This window comes from Sciurus carolinensis, chromosome 13 (assembly GCF_902686445.1).
Source record: "Sciurus carolinensis chromosome 13, mSciCar1.2, whole genome shotgun sequence".
NCBI classification, from domain to species: domain Eukaryota; kingdom Metazoa; phylum Chordata; class Mammalia; order Rodentia; family Sciuridae; genus Sciurus; species Sciurus carolinensis.
In genome coordinates this window covers 24684357-24711234 of record NC_062225.1, presented here as the reverse complement: position 1 = coordinate 24711234, position 26878 = coordinate 24684357, and the positions used below count along the sequence as shown (strand labels likewise).

The following is a 26878-nucleotide window of genomic DNA, read 5'->3' as shown; positions in this document are numbered from 1 at the left end:
GCATGATGCATGGCAGATTGGGGGTCCCCACTGTAGAACTCTAAAGATAAGAGCTCTGTCCTGTGAGCCACCATCTTCTAGTAGTTGCATACTGGGGTCTTGGTTAAATCCTGATTGATTTTGGCTGGGTCTCAGCCCTGAATGGGAGCAGTGGTCAGGCCTCAGCTTGGGCCCTGTGGTTCCTAGGGCTATGATGGCCCAGCCAGGCAGGCTGGAGAAGGCTCTGGGGAGTGGGTTCGTGGGAGGAACAGAAATGCCAAAATGCCAATTATCCTCAAGGATATTCTGGTAGAACCCAGGAGGAAACTGGTATCACTCTGTGCCAGTCTATGACTTGCCTTCCCAAGTCCCTAGAACATGCTCTTTCTGAGAGGACTGACTCTAAGAGGCTATTTCTTCTCCTAGAGGACCCATCTCCCCTGTGGCCAGTCCTGGGGGACGAGGGTGGTATTTGTTAAAGGAACTGTCAAATTGCTTTGAAGGCCAGACACAGTGCTCAGAGTTAGGGATCAAGAACCAGAGTCCTGGAAGGCTGTCAGGGAGAAGGCAGGACTGCCTGGGAAGCAGCTGCTGGAGGCTGGCTTCTGAGAGAGCAAGGAGTGAATTGCTGAGGGATCCTGACAGTTCATGGCTTCTGTCTTGCTTTGTTTCCTTACTTTGGAGCTGTGTGCCCCAGGGGGTACTCAGTGAATATCCACAGGGACCAAAGTCCAGCTGGGGAGAAACACCCCAGGAGCCCAGGAAATGGATGGTCACGGAGCAGAGCACTGCCCAGTCTGGTTGAGTTGGGTTCAGAATGTCTGGCCAGGTCAGGAGGAGGAGGGATTGGATCAGACCACGATGGTGGCAGCTGAGAGCTTCCTGGAAGAGGAGAACTGAACTGGCACAGGATGCTATTGTTGCATTCCCTGCTGGAGCCTCAAGGATGAACTGCTCGGAGCCTGGAGCTCATTTACTCGTGGCTCTGCTGGGGTTGGGACTCTGAAAAGACAGTCTCCAGCCACCCCACAGGGCTCCTTGTCTCTGCCAGCAATGTTTGTAGCTCCCTATCCCCTGGGGACTGAGTGCTGCAGTGCCTGGCAGGGTTTGGGGGTGGGGTTGGGTGACTTTCCAGTCTACAAAGGAGGAAGCAGGAGCTTTAGTTGTGGTGGGGGGTGGGCCTCATCTAGGAGCTATTGGCTATGTGGCCTTGCCACCTCAGCCTGAGTAGGTCACACTTTTGCTCTGACCAAGTCCTCTGGGAGCCTGAGGCCTGGCAGGGTTCCTTTCAGTCCCACCTGGAGGGGTGAGCAGAGGGAAGGGGTGAGTCGGTTGGGAGGCAGAGGAGCCACAGTGTCTGGGGTCCAAAGACAGGCCTTCACCATTCTCAGCCTCACTCTGTTCTGAGGAGAATCCCAGAAATAGAGGAAAGCCTTTTTGCCTTCCTGGCCTCCGTGGCCCTCCTGAAAAGCATCCAGAGGAAAAACCGAATTCCTAGGGAAAGAGGAGGAAAAGGGGAAGTGACCACACAGGGTAGGGTGGAGGATCCTTGGGCAGAGGCCCAAGCCTCAGCCTGGGCTGATGATACCTCTGGGCGAGGGAGAACAGAGTGGCCTGTCTGTGGCTCATAGTAGGTGCTCCTTATAAAAATTTCAAACAGGGCAGAAGTAGCCAATGTAGGAAGTGATAGTTCCCTGCAGCCTCACTGCTCCCCCGCCCCCCAGCTCTGTTTCAGCCGCGTGTGTGGAATGTGACCAGCTGGGGCTGAGTGCCTTGACCTTCATGCCGCAGCAAAGGAGGTCTATGTTGCCGATTCCAGTTACTCAGGGGAGGCTTGGTTGAATTGGGGCTGGAGTCCATAAACCTCTTTTGCTCCACATCCCAGCGTCTTCCTGTGCTAAATGTGGCCCATTCCACATTTGGGGAAAGTGACTAGAATGTGGTCTTTAAAGATTTAAAGGGTCTGGCCAAGGGCAGACATTGGGTTGAGAGGATAGGGCAAGAGGCAGGTGTAACTGGTGGATCTTTCCCTTCACTTGTCCTTCTATCCCAGACATCCTCACATGCTGTCCGTCAGTCTGGCTGCCTTGGTGTACACGCCTGCCCCTGTGTATCTGGACTCATGAGAGGCACACGCTCTCTGAACATGGAGAGCTCTACCCTTCCTGCTCCACCACTGTTGCCTTGCCTGACCTGGCCTTCCCAGAAGCTGGGAGGGAAAACCAGCAGCCCAGACTCACTCTGCTCAGGCCATCAAGTGTTCCCCAAGGAGGGCACAGAGAGTAGCTCAAGGTGAGAGTCGTAATGACTCTTCTAAAGGGAGGCAATTTGGAAGTGCCCTTGGGATAGCCTTAAAAAAAAAAAAAAAAGTATTAAAAAAATTGCCAGTACTACCAAGTCCTTGCCATGACTTAATTCTGGATATTTGGATGTGTAGGGACTTTTCATACAAAGGACTCTCCTCTTAACCCCCTGTGTCCCCCAGAATCCCAGGGAGCTGGCACTGTACGGTAGGTGGATCCCAGGGAGGGATAGCCACCATACTGCTACTGAGGAATTTATGTGCATCAAGGGACTTCGAGCCCTTTGATGACCAAACTGACCACCTTTGCGAGGCTTTATTTTGCCTTCATGCTTGATGGGCTGGGTCTGGAACTCAAGGCAGGTGGAAAGCTTTCTGTTGGGCACTTGAAGTCACACTCTATTAGAGTGTGGCTAGCAAGGACTGGACACTTCTCATTCCTGGTACATGATCCTGTTTTCCTTGGTGGAGGCCTTTGGGATTTCCTTTTCATGCCTGGTGTTCAGAAATCTCACAGTGAAAGCTGGTCACAGCAGTGCACACTTAAATTCCCAGCTGTTTGGGAGGCTGAGGCAGGAGGATTTCAAGTTTGAGTCAGCCTGGGCACATAGTGATACCTCATCAAAAAGAAAAGAAAGGAGAAAGGGATCTCAGTGACATTGAGGGTATGGGTACATTTTTATTCATTGTACTGCATACTTGGTGACCATTCGTACTGGCACTGATGTTCAGAAAAACTTTCTTGTCTTATTTCTTAGTTTATTTTTTATTTTCTCTGTTTTTAAATTAGTTTTTTATAGCACAGTTTTAGGTTTACAAAAAAAATAAGTAGAAAGTATATGAGTCTCATACATCCCTGCAGCCTCCATTATTTCCTTCCCATACACTCCACCATCTCCAATTGTTTCCTCTTATTAATGTCTTAACATAGTGTAGTAGGTTTGCTACGAATGATGGGTCAACATCAGTACATTGTTTTTACCTAGAGTCTATAGTGTACCTCAGGGTTCACTCTGTGTAGTGTACATTCTGTGGGGTCTGACAAATGTAAAATGACGTGTATTCACCTTGATAATGGCATTCATTATTATTCCACTGCCCTAAAAAGCCCGGTGCTCTGCCTCTTCATCCCTTTCTCCCCTGCTTCAAGCCCCTGGTAACCACTCATCTTTTTATTATCTCTGAAGTTTTGCCTTTCCAGAATGTCATATAGTAGAATCATGTAAGTATGTAGACTTTTCAAACTGGCTTCTTTTACTTACACATTTAAAATTCTTCTATGTAAAAAATAAATTTAAAACATCATTCCATTTATTTTCATGCCTCAACAGCTCATTTCTTTTTCTCATTGCATAATATTCCATTATCTGAATGTACCAGTTTATCTGTTCACCTACTGAAGGGCATCTTGGCAGCTTCCATGTTTTGGTAATTATAACTAGAAGTTATAATTACATCATGTGTAGTCTTTCTGTGGGCATAGATTTTCACCTTGGTAGGATAAATACCAAGGAATGCAATTGCTCCTTGTATGGCAAGAGTATGTTTAACTTTCTAAGAAGTTCTCAACCCATGCACAACACACCTTTCCCGGTAGGGTAGACTTCCCTCACTCTGCAGCAAGATCTTGTGTGTTGGCGTCTCCCTTTGTGTCTCCCTGGCTTGGAGTCTCCCCTCTCCTCTGTCTGCTTCCTATTTTACCACAGCCCTACTCTTCCAAGCTGTAGATTGGAGTTGTGTTGGCTCCCTCAGGAGCTACTTGTGAGGTGTGAATGGGAGTGAGGTGTGACATCCATGTGGCTTGGCAAGTGAGTGTTCCTCCTCTCCCTGGGTCCATTGCTTCAGGTCTTTTGCTGTTCTTATTTGCCCCTACATCTCACAAGGTGCTCCTGGCAGGACTCAGGGTGAGTCAGTGCGTGGGTGAGGGGTGTGTGTGCACTAGCATTCCAGTGTTCCTGGCCCTGGGCCTCTGAGTGAGCTGTTCTTTTCTGGTGGCTCAGAGTAGTTCTTTGACTGGGACTGGCCAGAAGAGATGATGTAAACCGGGGGAAATGTGGATAGGTCTATGTATCCCAGAGGTGTGGATATATGGCAGTCCTTCCCAGACCCAGCTTCACCCCTCTGGGCCTCCAAGTTTCAGAGGGGATGGGGCAGCATGGGTTCTCTGAGCAGAGGGAAGGTGCTGGTAGGTGCCCTGCTTAAGTGCACCCAAGGACCTTACCCCACTCAGGAAATAGTTCTCTCCATGGAAAAGTTGGGACAGTTTCTTTTCTTGTGTGGCTTGGAAGCCCAGGCTGATGTGTCAGAGTAGGAGCCCTTGGGGAGGCTCTGTGAGGTGCCTGGAACTGGGGGGAGCCAGGGACCCTGAGCCTGTGACCAGAGCTCTGCCCACCCCCACTTCTCATAGGTGGTATAAGCTGCACTCCAAGGCGGGCAAGAAGGAGAAGGAACGTGGAGAGATCCAAGTCACCATCCAGTTCACTCGCAACAACTTGAGTGCCAGCATGTTTGATCTGTCCATGAAGGACAAGCCACGGTCCCCCTTCAGCAAGCTCAAGGATAAGATGAAGGGCAAGAAGAAGTTTGAGCTGGAGTCTTCCTCTGCCATCCTCCCAAGCAGTGCCCTAGAGGACCCGGAGCTGGGCAGCCTGGGAAAGATGGGGAAAGCTAAAGGCTTTTTCCTCCGAAACAAGCTGCGCAAGTCGTCCCTGACCCAGTCCAACACCTCACTGGGCTCAGACAGCACCTTATCCTCGGCTAGTGGGAGCCTGGCCTACCAGGGCCCTGGTGCCGAGCTTCTTACCCGCTCTCCCAGCCGCAGCAGCTGGCTGTCTACTGAGGGTGAGGGAGCTGGGGCCACATGTCCTGGGGAGGGAAGGGAGGGCAGGCTCTCCCCCTGGTGAGGAAGACCTGGGACTGGGAAATGAGGCTCCCCTGCCTTGCTAACTCCAGGTATGTCTCCTTTTCAGGCAGGGATTCTACACAGTCTCCCAAGTTGCTGTCTCACAAGAGGACCTACAGTGACGAGGCCAGCCAAATGCGTGTGGCTCCTCCCCGGGCTCTTCTCGACCTCCAGGGCCACCTCGATGCTGCCTCCCGCTCTTCTCTCTGTGTCAATGGGAGCCACATTTACAACGAGGAGCCCCAGGCCACCTTGCGGCACCGCAGCTCCATCTCAGGCCCATTCCCACCCTCCAGCTCCCTGCATGGTGTATCTTCCCGGTCCTCTGAGGAGGCACCTCGGTCCATGGATGACTCCTGGGGTAGAGGCAGCCGTGGCACCAGCAGCTCAGAGGTGGCACCTGGACAGGAGGACTTGGGCACTCAGACCAAAGTATTGGCCACTGGGGCCAGTCATTCTGGAGAGGAGGAAGGGGTCCGGCCTCCAGAAGGAAAGCCAGTCCAGGTCGCTACACCCATAGTAGCTTCCTCTGAGGCTGTGGTGGAGAAGGAGGGAGCTCGGAAGGAAGAGCGGAAGCCCCGGATGGGCCTCTTCCACCATCACCACCAGGGGCTAAGTCGGAGCGAGTTGGGACGCCGTAGCTCTGTTGGGGAGAAGGGAGGTCCTGCCCTGGGGACCTCCCCCCACCACTCATCCAGTGGGGAGGAAAAGGCCAAGAGTAGCTGGTTTGGCCTGAGAGAAGCCAAGGAACCAACTCAGAAACCCAGGTATGTCCTTGGCAAGACTAGCTTTGCTCCTTGGGGAGTATGCTGAGGTGTTTGCTGCCTGGGACTGGGGGCAGGGATCAAACGTGACCCTTGGGCAGGCTGCTGGCTTTGCATGGTTAAGTGGGGTACCCTGCTTCCCTAAGCCAAGCTCCTTCTGTGCACATGGACACAGGTAAGTTGCAAGGTCACAGTGCCCTGAGGGTCCTGTGGATGGAGGTTGTCTGCGTCCCTGCTGCCCGAATTACCATGCCCAGTTCCTAAGGGAGGGGGACAAATAGAAGAAAATCAAGGAGGGGTCATCTTTAATGGATTCTTGGCTTCCTCACCTCTACCTCCTACCCTCTTGCCTCAAGGTGAGGAAGCCTTGGCAGGTAGTGGGGTGGGGACAGGGGCCCGCACCCTCAGACACTCTGCCTTTGCCAAAGCCAGATGACTTCAGCTGCCCTGCTGGCTCTGGGATCTCTTCCCACTAAGACATAGGGTCAAACAATTGATGTTTTTCCTTCTCCTTACTCCCAGTTTTTCCTAGTAAGGCAAGAGGCCATGGTAGCTCCCCTGAAATCTTAACTCCTACCCCCCACAATTCTTGGAGACTTCTGGGGCTCAGGCCCTTTCTAGTGTTTCATGGTCCTGAGGTATAGCCCTGTCAGAAGTGCTGATTACAGTTGCTGTCTTTTGATTGTCTAAGTCCCCCAGTTTGGGCCCTGGGCAGAGCCCCCTAACCCCCACCCTGGCCCCTTTATGGTCTCCTTGCTCTGAGCCAGGGGACGCTGCTGCATTGTCTGGCAGGACCCAGGGAGGGGTTTCAGATGTAGGTCACAGAAGCTTGTGTCCCCCTTCCCAAGGGCCTGGACCTGCCTAGATGTCAGTGTCAGTGGTAGCCAGTGTGGCAAGACCAGTTGTTTCATTCCCTCAGCAAACCTGCCCTCCCCACTGGATGGATGTAGGGGCAGGTGGGAAGACTGGGCCAGAGGTGGAGTCAAGAGATAGGGGTGAGGGAGGACCTTACACCTGTCATCCAGCAGAGGGGAAAGGAGTACTGTAGTCTTGCTTTTTCTCTTTCCCTTTGAAATTCTGAGTCTCCTGAGGAGGAGGAGGGGGTGAGGTGCAGGGCCTTCCTGGGTTGGGGCCAGGCCAGCTGGCAGTCCTCTTTAGAGGGTCACAGGCCAGGGGTGTTGGGGCTGGATTAGTCTCAGGGTGATGCTGCCCTTTGCCTCCCCTGCTTAGTACAGCTGGTTCTGTCCCTTCTACCTGTCCCCTGCTCACCAGTGCCTCGGGGACTACTGGCCATCTATAGCTTAGGGGATGCTTGGGAAGAATGGGGTGGGCCTTTGTCAAGTTCCCAGGCTGAGCCCTGTGGTCCTTTGACAGCCAGAGGAATCTGGTGGTGCAGGGAAATGCCAAGAGATCTGGACAGGGCATTTGCTGGGAGGAACTGGGGGCATGGGGTAGAAGGGCACAGACTGTCGGCTCTGTGCTGCTGTCTGTAGGGTGTCTGGGCCTTTTTTAGGGCAGGTTGGATACTTGGGTCATCTCTGTGAGATTGTTTGTAGGCAAGAACTCAAGCTTTGGGCTTAGACTCCTGGAGACTGACACTGAGTGATATTGGGTGGTTGTTAATCCTGGGATACCTCCAATCTCCATTTTCCTTTAGCTTCCCCATGTCTTCTAATGACCTTTCAGAGTCTGGAGAATTTGGGTCACTGATGGATGTAAGGAAGCTGAGGTTCTGCTCACACTTGAATCTTGAGCCTTGGTCCCAGCATGCTGGAGGGTTCCCAGGGATCCCTGTCCTCCTTGGGATCATTTTCAGGTAGCAGCTACAGGGCAGACCCTGAGGCTGGTGCATCTAGGCAGGTTGGGAGGTACTGTTCTGGTTAAGTGCCTGGCCTGGAGAGACAGAAACTTCCCCAGCAGCAGCACCCTGCCTCATATACCCTGCAGGAAGGAGAAGCCTGACCTGTAAGGAACATTTTTGATTCGGACTTGGAATGGTTGCTTAGGGCTTCTGAGGAGAGGTGGGACAGCTTACAGCAGCCACAGGCTTTAGGCTAGACCCAGAACTGCAGTAACTGAATGTAGCTGCAGGATCTGCAGCTGGGACATGGGGAGCCTGTCCATAGGCCTAGGGTTTGGGGTGCCTCTGCCCTTGGGGCTACTGTTGTAGATTGCTGGGTGTTCCTTTCGAGCAAGGGCAATGGCGCCCTCTAGTGCTCCCATGTGGCATCAGTGCCCCACGGAGAGGCCTGAAGCAGAATGTCCACAGGCAGTGCTATTGCTGAACACAGTGATTGGTAGAGAAGGAATGGAGGCCGAGGAGCCCAGAAGCCCCTTCTGAGGTAACGCTATCTGTTGGTCTGGGGCTGTTATCCTAGTCCCCTGCTTGTGTGGAGGAGGGACAGTGAGAGTTAGGTAGTTCAGACTGACCCCCATCTGGGCCATAGGACTCACCAATGCTCATTGGTCCTGCTGTAAGTCATTTGCGCTGAGCAGTTTAGTGTGTGCTTGTCCTCAAGTGCACATGTTAAACCTGCTGGTGCCAAAGTAGATTGTTTCGGTGCTTATTCCTCATTTTCCTTGTGTTCCCCATCCCCTCCCCATCAGGTTAACCCTAGAACTTTGAGCACAGAAAGGAATCAAAGCAAATACCCCTCCCAAAGTGTCGGGGTGTAAGTTTGGAACAACAGAGAGGCAGTTGAGTCATTACAGTGACCTTTGGCACCTCTGCCTGCCTCTCCTCAGCCCCTCCCCATATGTGGGGGACAACAGGTCCCTGTGGGCCTGTGATGTACTGTGGCTGCTGGAAGGGCACAGTATCTCTGACTGTGTCCTGGTGGTGTAAATGAATAACTGTGATGTGTGCCCAGTCACTTAGGAGTCAGTCAGGCCTTCTGTCCTGTTTGTGTCTGGTTTCCTGGCATAGTTACTATATTAACAGTGTTTTGGTGTGGAAGAAATGATGTAATCTCCCTACTTATAAGGGCTCTGTCTGTTACTCATTGTGACAGATGATGGGAGAGTATGTGCCCAGCCTTCTGGTCAGGTTTCCTGGACACTGGGGCATATCTCCAGAAGAGGCCATGTCTGAGGAGGGATGGCCGAAGTGCACATTGGCTGGGGCTGGTTGTGTCTTGAGACTGGCTTTGGCCCTTGGGGGACTGCTTTGTGGAAGGCCTGTGCAAATCCCCTTTTGCTACCTTGGGACTAATGCATGGGACAAGGACACAGAACTCATCTCAGCCTAAGGATGAAGTGGCTAATAGTGAAACCTGCTCCTAGCTAGAGAGGTGGTAGGAGGTTTGGTGTTTAGGTCAGCGGCAGGGCTGGGGGTGTGGCTCAGTGGTAGAATGCTTGTTTAGCAGGCCTAAGGTTCTGGGTTCTAGCCCCAACACTGAAAAAAAAAAAAGGTGTTCTATTCACCTAAGTGAATAATAGGTGATTCACATTAAGTGGCAAGTTCCTGCATGCCCTAACATTTTACTCCCCCATGTTAAAGGGGATTTCTGATTTCTTGCCCCAACATTTGACTCTAAATGAGAAGACAAGTGAGCACATATTTTGCCCCCATTGTTTGGGGGTGGCCAGTGCAGTGGGTTCCAAGACTTAGAGATTTTTTCTCTGGTCTCAGAGCACAGCCTACAGAGGTGACCATACAAGGAAATGTGCTTCTGACCTGTGCCAGGTAGACTGGTAGGGAGGAGATGTTTTAAAGTGAGACCCTTCAGAATGTGCCCTTGGTGTGGAGCAGGGAGAGGACAGATGAAGGGGAGCATGTTTTGGAGACCAGGATGGACAGAATGCTCTCAGGCACCCCTTGCTCTGGGCAGCCTGCTGCGCCTGGCGCCTGGAGCCCCGTCCTCCGGGGAGAACCCTTTGACAATTCCATACCAACAGGTTCATGTGTGTCTCTGGAGAGCCACGGTGGGGGCGGGGGGAGGCTGCTGAGCCTGGTCTGGCCTCTCAGCTCCTTCCCTGGTGCTCCTGTCCTTGCAGTTCTGGCTGCTTGCAGATTCCTGTGAGACTTTCTGGGTGAGTGGGGGGCCAGGCTGGGGCTGCAGGGTGTGGAGCTGAGCTTGCCACTCTTAATGTTAATGAGGCCCTCATACTCCTGGCCACTCATTACAAAGGGGACTGGGAGAGAGGTGGCCCAGAGTTCCCCAGCCCTTTTCCTAGCTGGGGCTGCTGGGGTGCAGGCTCAGGGGGGATCCTGCCCCATGCACTGGTGGTGCATTGCCTCCCACTCCCCTTGGTCCTCAAGGCAGGCATGTGTCCTTGCCCTGGGGCCTGCCTGGAATGAAGACAGAAGGTACATTTGCTAGGGTTGGTCCTCTGAGCCCAGTGTTCTCCCTCTTTCAGTGTCTTGCGATGTTTAGAGATAGAGTGGTGCTGGGGGCCTGGGGTGGTGGGTAGGAATGGATGGGAGTTTTTCTGTCCCCCTCCCTCCATCTCTGTCAGGTGGTAGGAATGAGACTGAAAATCCAGCCTTGGATGGGGAGTTATTGTAGGGGAAGAACAGGGTCATAAGAATCTCTGGATGCTGAATTCCTTTGAGAAACCCAGGTGTCTGGGACCTAGCTGTGTCCTGCCTGTGAGGCTGACCTCCCCTCCCTGCTCCTGTCTCTGGGAGCCATCTTTGCCTCTGGTTGAACTGGCCAATTCTGTGTGTGGGCCTGCCCTTTCTGGACGCTAGTAAGCTCCATGTGTCTCAGCCTCTTTCCACTGATGCCCTGTTCCCCCAACCTGTGTTTCTCATGGACCATCTGGTGAGGCCTGGCTTCTGCCTCCTCAGGGCTCATCACCCACATTTCCTGCTGAAGAAATTGAGTGGAGAAGATGGATGTGGAGTTTTCCCTCTGATGTTTTCCCTCTGGGCAGGCAGAGATCTGGAAGTGGGGCCTTGGGAGCTTGAAGAGGGGGCTGGACACCAGTCATGAGGAGTAAGACTGCTAGAGCAGTGAGGCTGCCAAGGTCTAGATGTGACAGTGGGCTTAACTGTAAGCTCCTGTTAGACTCCAGGAAACCCTGGGGTTTGGTCTGCTTTTCAACTGCATTTTTTCCAGCCTCCAGTCTGTATCCTGGGGAGGCAAAAGCTCTAAGTTTAGAGTGTGGAACTGGCTTTGCTCATAGGTTGGCTGAAGTGCAGTGTGCTTCTGGAAGGCCTGTGGGGGGGTACTTGTGGTCTGCAGTGTCTTTGTAACTGTAAGTCTATTGTTAAGGAACGGGTTTCCTAAGAGGACCTGCCCTGTCCCTGCTCCATCCTGCCCCCACCCCCAGGGTGGCCAGGGATCTGTGTGGGGACCCAGAGACATAGAGTTGCTGTGGCCATCACTTTCCCACTCTTCATAAGGGGGCACCATGGCAGGGTAGGCTTGTGGATACCCAACAGCAGGTGTCCTCAGCAGGAGTCTGTCCTCCATGGTGGGTTAGGTTGCCCCTCAAAGAAATGACAGGGGCCAATAGTTCTCTTCGATTGTCACCTTGTCATGGCCGATGACAGTGCCATGGTTACCTCCTCTGTGAGGAATCAGTGCAGACCAGTTTGTTTCAGGAGCCCAAATTCCAGGTCCTGCTTGGTTCTCTTGGTGCTGGCCCTATTCAGCCACGTTCCCTGGCTGGCCTTGCTCTGTTCTCTCTCCACTCCAAGCTGGCTGGTGTCTTTGCTCTCAGTATTGAAAGAGCTGCCAGGGACTTGGAGACATTTTTAAAGTGTAAATTTGATAAAGGGTAGACTCTTCAGCATGGGACAGAGGAGAGAACACTTGGTTTAGGTTTGGATCCTGCCTGTAAGATGGGGGTCCGTGTGAGGATTAAGTTAGCTGTGTCCCAACACCCTTCTCCTTGGGTGGTACCTAATAAAGTTACATATTGGGATCTTTCTTCTGTCCCCTAGCCCAAGTAGTGCTGTGGCACCTGGTCTTGAGGCAGGGGTGGGGGTGTGGTACTCGGCAGGGCCTTTTCTAGTCTCGGCATTAACCAGGAGGCTCATGGTTTTGTCTCCCTCCACAGCCTGGACGTGTCTCCTCAGGTAGAACCTGACCCAGCTGCTCCTCACCACTTCCCCTGCTCCCCCTGGGCTCCGGCCCCCCCCACTCCTGCTCCCACTGCTGCTCCCATGCTAAGCACTAACCTTTTTGCAGCCGCCTCCCCCGCTGCTGCCACTGCTGCCATCGCCACCATCACCCCCGAAGCCACCCCATCTGGATTCTTGGGTGTCACCAACCCGTTCCTCACCTCCTTGCAGAGCAACCCCTTCTTCGAGGAGCTCGTAGCCGACATAGCACTAAACTCTCCTTCACCTGCTCCCTCTCTCCCCAGTGCCTCGAGGGCCAGCCCCGCCCCCCTGGCCTCCCTTGGGAAAGCCCTGCCTGAGTGGGACGACACCTTCAACATCTTTGCTGCTGGCAGGCTGCAACTGGAGGCCAGGAGCGAGATCCTGGCCCCTGAAGGAGTGGGGCTGGAGGTGACTGGGCTGCAGGCCCCAGGCCCCAGGGCCATGACAGTGAAGGCAGCTGAGCCCCAGGGAGACCCTGGGGGAGGAAGAGGTGGGAGCAGCATGTGGCTGGAGCCCAGGGCTCCTCTGGACTCTGAACTGGACCAGCAGAGCACAAGTGCATCTGACCCAGGGTCCCTCAGGTCAGCTGGGGCTGACCTGCCCTCTGCATCAGCCCAGCCGCAACTGAGAGCCTTGACCTCAGCACCAGACAGGGAGCTACCGGACCCAGAAGCGGGAGCTGGACAGAGTCCAGCAGACAGTGGGACATCTCTTTTCAGCTCTCCAGAAGTGATCAGTGTTTGGGAGAGGCTACCAGGTTCAGATGACACCCCTGAGGGCCAGGACGAGGAGGCCCCCGGAGGCGAAAATCAGCTTTTCCAAGAGCTCAATACAGTTGATGACTCCTGGCCTTGGGATGTGGTCACCATTTCTCCTGCAACTGAGATGGCCTCAACAGTCCTGCAAGCAGAGTCTGATGTGTTACCATCTCCCCGGGTGCAACCAGAGTCACCAAGAAATGTCATCCCAAAGGGGAGCAAGGGGTCTCCCCAACTGGAGCTGGAGTCGGAGCCAGAGCCTAAACCTGAGTGGGAGTCAGAGGAGGAGGAGCTCAGGTCCAGCCCACCGCCTCCCAAGCCACCACGCCTCTTCACACCCTCAAATTCCCAGGTGGACGAGGAGGAGGAGGAGGAGGAGGAGGAGGAAGAGGAGGAGGAGGAACAGCAACAACAAGAGAAGACTACAGTGGGATTAAGTAACTGGGGGGCAGGGGCAGGAGGAGAAGACTCTACCCCAAATGCATTGATTGTTGGTCCCATGGATACCAAGGAGGAGGGCAGGAAACCTGACTCAGAGGAGTCTGACAGCAGATCTTCTGGGACCCTGCTAGGTGAGCCAGGTCTGGAAGAGCTAGTAGAGGATGCCAGCCCCTCTAGGTCTGGGGCCTGCCTGTCTGTCTCCACCAGCTGCCCTGAGGGTCATGTCCCCATACCCTGTAACTCAGTAAGCTCGGCACTGCCGAGTCAGCAGATCTTGGGGACTCCACACACAGGAGAAGGCTCTGAGGCCCAGAGCCCAGGGCCAGTTAAAGAGAGGCCTGGGCCTTTGTCAGTCACCCCCCAGCAGGCTGATCTGTGGGCCTCAGAGGATGCCTTGAGCCCCTTCTTGTCTCAGGAGAGCCGAGATCCCCCTAGCCTCCCATCTACATCCCCACCAGGGTCCAGGGAGTCTTCCATCCACTCTGGTCCAGAAGAGCTGCCCACACCCCCAGAGCCTGCCTTTCCTCCGCCCCCTCTCCCGCCCTGGGCTAGTCATCGCCATGTGGGTCCTGGCCCTCTGTGCTCTCCCCTGCCTGGAGCCTGGCCCCTGACCTCTACCTCCCCACCCCTGGGGGAGCCAGCCTCACCCTCCAGCCCCTTTGAGCCCCCCCTCCCTGGAGGCTCCCCTGTCCCTGAAGGGGAGGACCACGCTGCAGCCACCCCAGCCTCCCTGCTTGTGCTTCTGCCCTTGGAGACACGACCAGCTGAGGAGCTACAGCCCAGTGCCAGGTGAGTGTCCACCTCCCGTCAGGAGGAACAGGGAGGGGGCCCAGCAGGGCAGTGGGTGGAGATGTTCACAACCCAGCCTCCTCCGTGCTAAGGGCAGGCCAGGTTGTCCTCTACCCCAGGCAGGGTGGTGGAGACTGTGAATCATAAGCTCTTTGTGGTACCAGCTCTGAAGCTGCCTCCATCATGGGGCCTCGTACATTCAGGGTGGCCCCACAAGCCAGGGACTTGAGGGACAGCACTGATGCGGAGGGAGTGAGGAACAAAGTTGGGGAGAGTGTGTGCTTGCCCTTTGTCGGTTTCCTGCCCTGCAGGGGTGGTTCCCATGTGCCTAGGACTGCTGAGTGGTTAGCAGAGGCCTGTGTGACTCCAGTTACTGGGCCTTGGGTGGTTGGGGTTGCAGGTGTGGGCTGATGAGGGCACTGGAGGCTCAGGATTGGGATTGGTGAGTGTGACTCAGCTGGCTTCCGAGTCCAGGGCAACATGAGCATCTAGGAGGCATGAGCAAATGAGGGGTGAGCAGAGGGGCTGCTGCTTCTGAGAAGCAGAATGTGGGGTGTGGGGAGTAGGTTGGGCTCCAGCACTGGCCTCTGTTCCAGGAGTCCTCCAGCCTGCTCCATCTCTCATTTGCTCATTGCCCATTAGTCACTTGAGTTCCCTGAGCATCTGCTCTATGTCAGACCCAAGGAATTCCCAGTCCAATGGGGAAGACAGGTCCCAGGAAGGGAAGCCTTGGAGGCAACTGCTGGAACTTGAGAAGTGGGTGGGAGGGAGTCTGAATGCCCCATCTTTCTCCTCCAGCTGTGGGCAGTGCTGTGCCCCCTGTGATAGGGGGAGCAGGCAAGGGAGCTGGTGCTTGCAGCTTCTTTGCTTCCTGATCACAACAGCATTGTCAGCTGGTCCCCAGCCTCCAGGACAACCTTTAATTATACTCGCCACTTTTTGAAAGTTTTGTTCTTTTCAGAGTTGGCTTCATGTCTGTGCTTTTGCATCGTGAAGTGGATGGGTCAAATAGAGCTAACCCCATTTCTCAGATGAGAGCTGCAGGGCCCAAGATCCTTCAGATGTGGGGCAGTTGGACTGGAGCCCAGGCCTCTGGCTCCCCACTCATTCAGGGTGCTTTTTTGCTGCACTGGTCATCCATTCCTGCACCACCTGGAGGTGGCCCCCTTAGAGTTGCTTTCCCACCCGTTTCTAGTGTGGATTCCTAGGTGGCAGTTAAGAATCTGGTCTTTTCCCTACTCTGCCCTGCTGCGGGCACTTGGCCACTCTTCTGATACCATGTGACTGCATCTGTAGTACTAACCCAAGTAACAGCTGCCTCTCTGGGTCTTTGGTCCGTTTCACTTCCTAATTCTGAATGGCCTAAAGCCTCTGTAGAATGAGCATAAATTTGTAAGAGGTTCCCCAGGGGCAGGCTGGCTGAGTTGAGGACCTAAGGCTTATAGTGTATATAATTGTTGCAAGTGCAGAGTGCTGCGGGATCCCAGAAGAGGGTCATCTTAGCCTTAGGGAATCAGGAAGCCTTCCTGGAGGAGGTGGTTTTGCGCTGCTTTGAAACAGGAGTAGTAATAGGCCAGTGGAGGAAAGGGCAGTATTCCAGGTACAGGACTAGCTTTCGTGAAGGCCTTAACATAGACAGCACTCTTTCTATTGCATGAGGAAAGGGCAGGGCCAAATTGTTTTCTTTGATGGGAGCCATTAAAGGGTTTCTAAGTATCAGAAAAGTGAGATCGTTATCCTGCTGCAGAGTGGGGAGCCGCTGGAGGTGGGTGAGATTTGCTTGGTGGACCTGAGTTAGCTGTGGCTGGAGGAAGGGCGTGGCTAGCCCTGACTTGAAGAGGAGAAGAGGGCTTGAGAGTAGGGAGGAAGGTGGCAGGGCTTGATTGATGAAGGCTGAGGCTGAAGGGGACAAGTCAGAGGGACGCCCAGGTTTTTGACTGGGCCCTGGGAGGCTCTCTGCTTGGGAGCACAGAGGAAAGGGCAGGTGTGAGGGAGCAGGAGAGCCAGCCTGCTTGCACTGGTCTAGAGCCTGAAAGTGAGGTCTGGGCTGGAGCTGGAGACGGGAGTGGGAGGCTGGGTCGGGGGAAGAGGAGAGAGGCTAGGGGCAGAACAGTAGTTCAGCCTGAGATGAGGCTCTCAGGCCAGAACACCAGGTGAAGGGCCTGGGGCAAGAGGGAGAAGGAGGGCAGCCCAAAGGAAAGAGAAGGGCAGGTGTGGACTCCAGAGAGGCAGGGAGGGGAGATGCCAGGCCCACCAGGACAGCAGGTTCACCTGTGCTGGGCTGGTGGGGCTGAGGAGTCAACAAGAGGTAAGAAATTAAATAGAGAACGTGGTGTCCGTGCTCTGGAGAGGTTTGGGTGAGAGGACAGTGGCGATGACTGAGAGTGAGCAAGCAAGTACAAGGTCAAGGGGTGCTCACTAGCCTAACCGGATGCACGTGTGATGATGGGGGCCAAGCACTGCAGTTTGCCAGGTCTTCCCTGGTCTTAGCTTTGAAAGTCTCATGTCCTGGGAGAGTCTCATGTCCACAGTCCTGGGGAAACTGGGAGGGTTAGCTACTCCCCTAGAGAAAGTATAGAAGAGGAAGGAGGTAAAATGGCTGGCGGTGGGTGTCCCTGGCAAGTTCCCAATACAGTGCAGAAATTTGCAGGGTGGCCTCTGCTGTCTCTGCCAAAGAACCAGGTCATCAGGTCATGGGGGAATGAAGTGGGGAGGTAGCATGTGGTGGGACGCAGATTGAGGCATGCAAGGTGCCGCTGCCCGAGAGACCTCAACTGTGTAACAGACCTGGGGCTCTGCAGAGAAGGTGGCCCCACCTTGCCTGTGCCGCCCTTCTCCCCCCATAACCCATCTCCTGTCTGTCTTTGCAGTCCCCACCCTGTGAAGCCCCTCAGTGCTGTCCCTGCAGAGGGCGTTTCTGACAGGAAGCAGTCCCGCTCCAGTCTGAGCACAGCTCTGAGCAGTGGGCTGGAGAAGCTCAAAACGGTCACATCTGGTGGCATTCAGCCTGTGGCTCCAGCGCCCCAGCTTGGTCAGACTGTGGACACCAAGAGGTTGAAGGTGAGACCCAGGTGCCAGGGGCAGTCTGACAGAACGTGGTGCAGTGGAGAGGCCCAGAGCAGTGGGAGGGTGGGAGAGTGAGCAGGCCGGGTCCTCCCTACCACAGCCCTGAAGTTGGTTAGCCCACCTCTGGCATGGAGACAGTTAGCTCTGGGGTCTGTGGTGGGGTGACTGGGCTGTAGGTGGGCAGTAGGCCAGGGGCTGCTCTGCTCACTCTCATTCTGTCTGGCCTCAGGACTCTGCTGTACTGGACCAGTCAGCCAAGTACTACCATCTGACACACGACGAGCTCATCGGCCTGCTCCTGCAGCGGGAGCGGGAGCTGAGCCAGCGGGACGAGCATGTGCAGGAGCTGGAGAGCTACATTGACCGGCTGCTGGTGCGGATCATGGAGACCTCACCCACACTGCTGCAGATTCCCCCTGGGCCCCCCAAGTAGCCTCCCTTATCCCCACCCCCGGAGGGTTGGCGAGGACCTGCTACCCAGATGGGCTGTGACCACCTGCCTGCCCGCCTGCCCTCTCTCCTGCTGAACACATCCTCATCTGGGACAGGCTGCGGCCTGTCTTCCTGGTCACTCCCTGTTCCCTCTCCCTTCTGCCTCTACTGGGGCTGCTGGAAGGGAGCCCTTGGACTCCCATTAGAGCCTTAGGTTCCATTACAACCATGTGTCTCTGGGAGCCCTTGGTCTTTCCCACCTGCCTATTTTCATACCCCTTAGCTTTTGGGGCTCCAAGAAATTGGAATAGGGAAGTTAGCCCTCAAGATGGAGCAGAGGGAGCTGCAGTTCGATGTGTCTGGGACCAGACTGCTGTAGCACAGGCTTTATTATCCTCCAAGGATGGTCAGCCATTCCTTCCCATGGCCAATGCCTCATCCTGTTCATTCCCTTCTAGCCCCTAAGAGGGGATCCTAGTATTGCTGGGACTGGGACAGGGACCAAGTTGCCTGTTTGTAAGTTGTGGGCAGCCAGTGTGCCTACTCTTCTGCCCCATGCCCGTCCCCTAGAGCAGGTAGCCTGTGTGGCCTGGTCTAATCTGCCACATCCTGAGTCCATTTCTGTTTGGAGCTGCTTGCATCACAGGTGCAGTGTGGATGGAGGTGGTGCTGTGTGCTCTCCAGGCTGTTCCTTGCCCTGCTTTGAACCTTTCCACTGAGTGTCATGGTTGACTGTGGAGGTAGTACTGGGTCAGGAGAGAGCTCCTTGCTTTTCAGGTTCTCGCCCACCTCGGATTTGTGGACCCATCCAGGTCTGGGCTTTGGGCTGCTTTTGTTTTGGGAATCAAGCCTCCACATCTGTTCTTGTTGCCTGTCCAGATGCCAAAACTCTGTGCTGCTGCAGGGTTTGAACTTTTGGAAACAAAATGTGCCTTTTGTGGGTGGGGTCAAGAGCCTCTGGGTGTAGACCTCTCCCTCCAGGTTGAGCACATGGGGGTGGCTCTGTCAGAGTCCTGGGAAGGGGAAGGGGAGCTGGGGGCAGCCCTGCTCTGTGCTCGTCCCCTCCCAGATTTAATCTCAGCTAAAAGTGTGGCCAAGTACTGCTGCCCCCTCGGCCTTCCTGCCATCTTTCCCATCTCCCTTGACCCCTTTGGCCGATCTTAGGATAAAAACTTCTGGTGGGAGCAGGTCTGGGGCTGCCCTGCTCACTCTCATTCTGTCAGGACTCAACTGAGCAGCAGTTGGCTGCTCTGGAAGTGGGAGAGCACACTATGCCTTAGGAGACACCTATACTTAGAAAAAAACCTTTGTTGCCCTCCCACCTATCCTCTAAGTTCCTGTCTTGGCCTGTCTCTTCAGCCCCAGTACCTTGCCTGGCTTGGCTGCAGTGCACTTTGAAATGAAGTATCTGCCCTTTGGCTCAGCCCCCGGTTTGCTTGTGGAAAGCACAGCAGGCTTCCCCATGACATCTGCAGGGACCCTTCAATGGCTTGAGCACCCTGCATTAGCAAAGGGTGGGAGGTGAGAAGATGCCAAAGGAGGGTACTTTAGGCCCAGTGAAGAGGCAGGAGCCCTTCTGGGGCTCTCTTCTTCATGAGAGGGCCTGTGGGCTCACTTAGAAGATCTCACAGGAGAGGTGCTCTGTGGGTGATGTCAGTCTTTTGCCAGGATGGAGAGGAACCCCATACATGGGGGAAAACCCCTGCAGAGTTGACATCTTTAAGACCCGTTCAGCATAGCTGAGAAAAGTATCCACAGGTGCCCAGATTTTCAGTCATTTTTGGGGGGTCATTGGGGGTGGAGGTGTCACTCCCCTACTAGGTATTCCTCTGGGCGCTAGGTGATCCCAACTCCAGTCCTGATCTTCCACCCATCCTTGATGTTGGGCCTCTCACATGCTCAGGACAGGGTTGTCTTTAGAAGAAGGTTTGAATTAAAGCCCAGGGTTCTGTTTGATGTTCTGTTCTGGCCACAAGATGGAGAAGAGCTGCCATGGAGTGGTCAGGAAGCAGGAACCATTCTGCTTTGCTGTTTTGTCTTCCTAGTTGTAACTCCTGTTTATAAAGAGCTTGTTCTTCATGTTTCAAGCACTTTATGAAGAATAAAATTTCACATACTGCAGGTGGTCTGTCTTGTTCCTGTTTTGGAATGAGTGTGTGGAGGCTGCCAGTGGGAGAAGGCAGCCTTCAATTGAAGTGAGGGGGTTTATGGACGACATCACAGGACAGTAGTACAGTGTGGCCCGGTGGCCTGGCCTCAGTATTTCATCAACTCCCAGGATCTCTGTTTACTGGACATCTATTATGGGCATGTTTATTGGATACAGTGAGGAAATACAGAGGGCAAGGCTGAGAATTCTGTTCTCAAGCTACTTAGTCTAGTAGGAGAAGATAAAATACAAATACAAAATACAAATTGTATAGCTAGCTAGAATCTCTTTCCAGCTAAAGGAAAATTCTATTTCTTGTTGCTCAACCATTAGTGGACAATATGGGTGGACATGAACCAACCCTGCACTTTACCATGAGACTAAGAAGGCCCAAAGTGGGGTTTCCCAGAGTCAAATCCAAAATAATTTCATTGTCTTCTTGGGTGAAACAGGCAGCCTCCTACGTCCCCAGTCTGGTTCATTGACCAGATTATTCAGCTAGGAGTCTTAAACTGCTCTCTGCAGAAGTGTTTATTATCCTTGCTGTGGTTTGCTCTTAAGACTGTAGTGCCCTTTATCTAAAGACCTTATAGCTGGTACTTGCAATGCTACTGAACTCTATTCCCAGCGGCCAACCCCCCAGTCTATTCTTCCAGGAATTGAGACCCAGGAGGGATCTGTCTTGGTTGGTCAAAGGAGGTGCAGGGGTTGGGGGTCATTGAGGATTGGGTCGCAGAAGCCCATCTACTCTAGGAACTGAGTGTCAGTATGACTGTAGAGCACAGGGCGGGAGGTTAGGGTGGCGACAGAAGAAACTGCAGGAAAATTCCGCATTACAAGTCCTTGCAGAAAGCCCTCCGAGTTAACCCCACTCCACCTGGAGTCCTTGCCCATCTGGCCCCGGGTCGGACCCGTTGGTGGAGGGCCCTTGTTCTGGATTGCCGCTTCAGGCGCGACGCCCGCAACAGCAACCCAAGCTTCTGGGGGAAGGTAAGTAGCGAGGGGCCGCCTGGTCGCCCCCTCCCGGAGCCTCAGGGCCGTGCTTGCACACCTTTCCCACACTGCCGACCCCTGCAACACCGAGACGGAGTCTGCGTGGATGCAACTCTCCGCAGTCTGAGGTTGTCAGATTCTGAGAAGAGAAAAACTACACTCCCCACAACCCCTTGCGCGCCCTGCTTGCTGCGGTTGCTCATGGCCAATCGGGAGAGGCAGCTGTGGCGGGGGCCGAGGAGGGACATTTTAAAAGGGCCGGAGATTGCGGGCGTCAGTGGCCATGGCGGATACAGCGACTACAGCATCAGCGGCGGCGGCTAGTGCCGCTAATGCTTCGACCGATGCACCGCCTTTCCAACTGGGTAAACCCCGCTTCCAGCAGGTGAGGACTGGGGCTGTGATCTGCATGTCGGCGGGTGGCACAGGAATGGCGAGCAAACTCCCCTCCAAAGTCCCCTTTAGCCCAAGGGTCTCCGACCCGCGGCCACCGGAGCCTGCAGTTAGTGCCGCGGGGACCTCGGCCACAACCATCCTTTTCCCATTGGTCAGTGGGCTGGGCGAGGACTCCCATTTTGACTTTCTATTGGCGTTTGCTTCTGTCACTCCTCTACTACCCGCGCCCTCCAGTCGTTCTCGCCCGAGGCGCTCTTTGATTGGCTACAGACGACTGCGGCCCGGACTCTCGGGCGCCCGGGTCCGACCTGCTTTTGCAGGGTCGCTCCAGCTTGTGCAGCCGCCAACTCCCGGTGCAAAGTTTGGGCCCGGCCCTGGGTGAGAAGTTGGCGTAGCCGGGTTGCCTTCTAACTTTTCCCCCTACTGGGAGTGACTTTCCTACGGAGCTGTAGACTGAGCCGCCTTGCAGCTCCTGCACCTCGCGGTCACACTTCCATTCCTCTACCCTCAAGTGGGGTCCGTGAGGCACAGCAGGGTGGGACCTTGTGCCGAGTGCTGCGGCCCCCCCGGCCTCTCCCATCTCCCAGCTGGGGATTCCCTGACGCAGCGAGTCGGCCGGCTGGTGCTGGGCAGAGATGGAGCTGGGACAAGCCTGGAGAGCCAGGGGTGCGGAGGAAACGCTGTGTCATCCCCTGGGGCCGCAGTCCCTCGGAGGGTCCTTGGACCCGGGAATTGGCCCCAGCTCTTCCCTCTCTGAGTCCTCTCGTACTTCGACCCAGGCGCCACGGAGCGCTTGGCTCTTTCCAGACCCGCTCGGACTCTTCTGGGCACTGTGGCCGTTTCTTTTCTTCCCGGACCCCCGCCTGGGCGTCGCTAACTCGGTCCTTGGGTTCAGAGACAAGGATAGAACCCGCAGCTCTGACATGCCCGGCTCGGGAGACCGGAACCTAGGAGGGGCAGTTCCCACTCCGCAGACTCTGGGCCCTGCTGTCTCCAGCGCTGAGGAAGCGCACTTTATTAGGAAAAGGGCGAACCGGGGCTTGCAGCGGGTGGGGTGGGTGGCAGAGGCGCCAGAAAGAACTTTGCAGGAAGAAAGACTTATGGTACAAAGGTCGGTGCAGTGGCTTGCTTGCTTTTCTTTTTCTTTCTTTTCTTTCTTTCTTTCTTTATTTCTTTTTGGCTGCGGTGGTGGGAGGGGGACTGAATCCAACCCTGAGCTTCGCTGATAATTAAGGAGCTGCTCTCCTGATCCTTCTGAAAAAAAATGTCCCTGGGGTTTTGAAACGGGACTAGATTCTTTTTAAAAATAGATCTCAGCATGTAGGTATCTAAGAAGAGACTGTCATCTTTCAGCTAGTTTAAGATGCCACCTATGGTGAGACTGTTGGGTGCACCTGCCTCTCCTGGGGTGACCCTTCACTCCTTTCTGCATCTCCCATTCTGCACATCCTTCTGTCAAGCTTAGTCTGGCCAATCTCTGGCTGTGTTGCATTTATCCCCTGGTCTGATAACATCAGGTAGATCAGGCTTCCTCCTGGAAGCCTCTTTGGCCACCCCCAAAGATTTTCCATTCCCTCAACCCCCCCCCACCCCCCCCACCCCCCCGCGCCCTGCAGTCTTTCCTGGGGTCCCCTAAGTCATGGTTACTTGGTCTCAAACCTCATGTAGGTCTTTTGAGAAAATATTACCCTAGGTGCCATGTAGTTAGGCTTTTAATTGGGTGTTGAGTAAAGACTTCTGCCCCTGCCTCCCCTTTTTCCTGTTATCTGTTTGTGGCACTTGGGATATCCAGTCACCCAGTAGACATTTATGGGGTACCTCTTAGTGACTTTAATGACTTGGCCTTATGCTGTGGAGCCACAGATGCACTTTTGAGACTATTTGGTTCCTACCGCTCTTGCTGGTATCTCTTTTTGGCAGTAAAGTGTGTGTGGCATTTACTGTTGAAGCTCCCCAGCATAGTGGCCTGCTTAAAGAACAGTGACTGAGCACATGTGATTCATCCATGTTAAGGATCTTCTGCTCTTTCCTTCAAACCTGCTCCTCCCACACTCCTTCCTGGCTCTCTGTAAGCAGCTCAACTTGCCACCCTAGTGCTAGTCATAAACCTGGGATTTGCTTGTATACTTCCCTTCCTCTCTCTCACTCTCTAAGTACAATCAGAGACCATGATCTCACCTCTCAAACAACTCTCAAATCTGCCCATCTCCATGGCTAGACTCCTAAACCAGCCCCCACATCTATTTCCTGGACCATTGTGGAAGCCTTTGGACAGGTGTCTCTGCTTCCACTTTGGCCCTCTTCCCATCCCTCCCTCTTCTGTGTGGCAGAGTCCCAACAATGCAGTTCTGATCAGATGATGCCCCCTCCCCCACACATGTACGTTTAAACACCTTGTGGTGGCTTCCCTAGCTCTTAAGATAAAGACCTCACTTCTGAAGGGGTCCAAAGTTCTGCACAGTCTATCTATCTTGAATCCCTTTACCCACCTACCGCTTGTAACATCCTTCCAACCACACTGGCTGCTTTTCAGCCTTTAAACTTACCATGTACCTTTCCACCCCTGGACCATCTGCTGGAATGTCACCTTCCCCTGCCCCCTCAACTCTTGCACCACTCCTCATTCTTAATGAGTTGGTGAAGCATCACTTCCTTCGGGAAGCCTCCAAGATGAGTTTTTGACTATGCTCTGCTACTGCAAAGCACCTATCTAGAGATACATTGACTTGGGGATGGCTGTTTTCATTATCATCTGTCTCCTTTTTTGGCCTTAGATTCCATGGAATCAGGGACTGTGCCTGCCTTGACTCCCTCTTGACTCAGCTATGTGCACTTCAAAGATGCTCAATAAAGATTTGTGAATAAATGAATGTGCTGCACACACTTCAGTGGATTTTGTGGACCTGAATTTGACATACTAGGTTGTGACAGGAGCCATGGGTCTATTTTTATCCAAAATGTCCCTTAGAGATCTTGTAAAATTGCAACCAAATGGGAGCATGTTTGACAGCTTGGGGATCCCAGAGTTGGTGTCTCTAAGGGGGAGAACTTAAAGACACAATGGTCTACCTTGGATTTCCTGGAGTGATGAGCTCCTTCATGACCCAATCATCTTTATTTGGATTCTACCTTTGATATTTAGCATAGCCTGCTTTGAATGGCTCATAATCCAGGGTCTATTCTCAGAACCCATACTGGGAACACCACTCTGATTCTTCAACTAGTCTTACTAATTTCTGTAGAGTTTGGAACCAAGATTGCTCTCTGGAGTAAACCCCCGAGCCCCTCTTCTTTCCCCACAAGAGTATCCCTGTGCAGGAGCGTAGGGGAGGAAGAGCACGGATCAGGATCAGAGGGTAGAGAAAGGGTGATGAATGGGCTTTGGAATGTGTCTGTTTTTCTCTCCATAAGATGTCGATAGTCAAACATTGTTCCAACCCGTATGCATATTGAATTATGAAATTATACAACCCTGTGATGTAGGTACAATGTTCTCCTGTTTACAGGCAGGAAAACTGTAGCACACAAACATATTAAATAACTTTCTAGTCAATCTGGCTCCAGAGTTTATATTTGTTTGTTCATTTGCTTATTGCCAACTTTTTTATTCTGGAGGTTTTCAAATATACAAAAATGGAGACAGTCATTGAATCTCTATGTCCCTATAACTCAGCTTCAACAATTATCAATTTATTTATTTATTTATTTGATGGTGCTGGGAACTGAACCCAGGGCCTCATGTTGTCCAGGCCATGTCCCCCAACCCCATAATTACCAATTTAAGGCCAGCTTTGTTTCATCTATACACTACTATACTCCACTCCCAACCAATAAATTATTTTGAAGTAAACCCTAAACATTATAACATTTCATTGGCCTTCTAGTAGGTATCTCTAAAATTAAGGACTCTTGGCTTGTATTAATTCACTCTTCATACTAGTAATTGAACCTTGTGGCACTCTACCACTGAGCTACATCCTTAGCCCTTTTAATCTTTTATTTTGAGACAGGGTCTTGCTAAGTTGCCAAGGCTGACTTTGAATTTGGGATCTTCTTGCTTCAGTGTTCTGAGTAGCTGGAGTTACAATCATGGACCACCATGCCCAGCTATTTTTGATTAGGTTTTTAAGTAAAATGAATTTTAATATTGGATAATTTTAGATTTGTAGAATTTAGATGGAGAGAATTTCCGCATAACCCTTCCCTAATATCTTGCAATACCATAGTATGTTTATCAAAACTAAGAAGCCAACATTGATACATTACTATTAACTACACTCCAGATTGAATTGGATTTCACTATATTTTTACATTAATGTCCCCTTTCTGTTCTAGGAGCCCATCCAAGATCCTACATTATATTTAGTTATCATGTTGTCTTAGTCTCCTTTGATCTGTAAATTTCTCAGACTTCCCTTGGTCTGGATGACCTTGATGGTTTTAGGAAGTACTGGTAGGATATTTTATAGACTGTCCCTCAATCTGGGGGAAGAATTTTGCCCTCTGTATCACATCATATCATATCAGAGGTATTCTAAATTAGTCTTAATAAAACCATAACACCCTTCACACACCTGAAACAATTAAATCTTAATAACATCAAATAACTAGTGACTTTGCATTCCCTTAATTGTCACCTAACTTTTGTTTTGTTTTGTTTTGTTTTTTGGTACCACCAGGATTTGAACCCAGGGGTGCTTAACCACAGAGCCACATACCCAGCCCTTTTATATTTTATTTAGAGAGAGGGTCTTGCTGAGTTGCTGAGGCCTCACTAAGTTTCTGACTAATGTTTTTTTATTGTGGTTTGTTTGAGGCTCCCGTCAACCCTACACATATTTGGCTCATGTCTCTTTTGATAATGGTTTCTCTCCCTCTTTTTTTCTTGTATTTGTTGAAGAAACTGGGTTGTTTGTCTTGTAGAATGTCCCTTATTCTGAATGTGGTTGATGGCATCTCTCTGGTATTATTTAACATGTTCCTCTGTTCTGTTTTTCTTGCCAACTTGGAATCCGTGTGTTTTTGTTGTTTTGAAATCCATGTTTTAAAGCACTATCCCACGTGGCCTTGTGAAGGGAAGAAGAGGAAGAGGAAGATTCAGGTTCAGCACCTAAGACCTACCTTCCCCCCTTTCCTCCTCCTTTTCTGTTCCTTTCTTCTCTCAATCAACTCTTTTCTTTGCTTCAGGCACAGATATGATTGGGCAAGTTGAACCCAGGTAGGAACAGGGACAACACATAGGTCTCTTCCCATTTGCTTTTCAGTCTATCCAGAAATAGGTTTTTACTGCTGTCTTTTTTTTTTTTTTTTTTTTTTTTTAAGCTTCTTCACTCCTTCAGAGAACTCACCTTCCTGCTAAGATGACCAGAGTGACAGTGAGCTGTGTGTGTGCTGGGGTCCAAGGTGGACTGAGGCAGATTTGGGTAGAGCAGGTGGGTTGCACAGGACACCCTCTCTGGTCCAGGGAACTCCTGGGTAGGAAAATGTGCTCTTCACATGAAGTTTGTGTGGGCTGGGAGTCGGGAGGCCATCAGCAATTTCTCATATATTTTGCCCCAAGTGAAGTTCTAAAATCACAGTGCCTTTTAGATAGTTATGTCTTTTAATCATTTCCTTCCCAGAGGCTAGAGTGACTTTCTAAGAGCAGTGCTTGGGGTTGGTTTGTTGTATAGAACTGGCTCAACACTTCCCAGAATCACCTGGGCAGGTTTTTAAACAGCTACTGCTGCCTGGAGCCCACCCCAAACCAATAGAACCAGAATCCTTGGGTGTCTGGCCTGGCCATGAGGTGCCTGCTGATTCCGACAGAGCACCGCCTGGTGGAGGACACCGGCAGCTCCAGCCTGTCTACC

General features: G+C 52.7%; 2 protein-coding genes across 6 annotated transcripts in view; both read left to right on the top strand.

The window, feature by feature from the left end:
- Rab11fip5 (RAB11 family interacting protein 5) overlaps positions 1–19609 on the top strand; it is a 35722-nt gene extending 16113 nt beyond the window's left edge. The window contains exons 2-6 of one of the 3 annotated variants that reach the window (XM_047522897.1): positions 4689–5122; positions 5251–5950; positions 11957–13990; positions 16861–17050; positions 17286–19609. In XM_047522897.1, the coding sequence (XP_047378853.1) occupies positions 4689–5122; positions 5251–5950; positions 11957–13990; positions 16861–17050; positions 17286–17489 (3562 nt within the window). In that variant the 3' untranslated portion in view covers positions 17490–19609. The remainder of the gene's footprint in view (positions 1–4688; positions 5123–5250; positions 5951–11956; positions 13991–16860; positions 17051–17285) is intronic. The other 2 variants (XM_047522898.1, XM_047522899.1) reach the window with 2 other exon arrangements.
- A 1285-nt stretch (positions 19610–20894) lies between these two features.
- Sfxn5 (sideroflexin 5) overlaps positions 20895–26878 on the top strand; it is a 110679-nt gene continuing 104695 nt past the window's right edge. For 2 of the 3 annotated variants that reach the window (XM_047522467.1, XM_047522465.1), the window contains exon 1: positions 20895–21015. In XM_047522467.1, the coding sequence (XP_047378423.1) occupies positions 20914–21015 (102 nt within the window). In that variant the 5' untranslated portion in view covers positions 20895–20913. Of the gene's footprint in view, positions 21016–26356; positions 26459–26878 lie in introns of those variants that run through there. The other variant, XM_047522466.1, reaches the window with a different exon arrangement.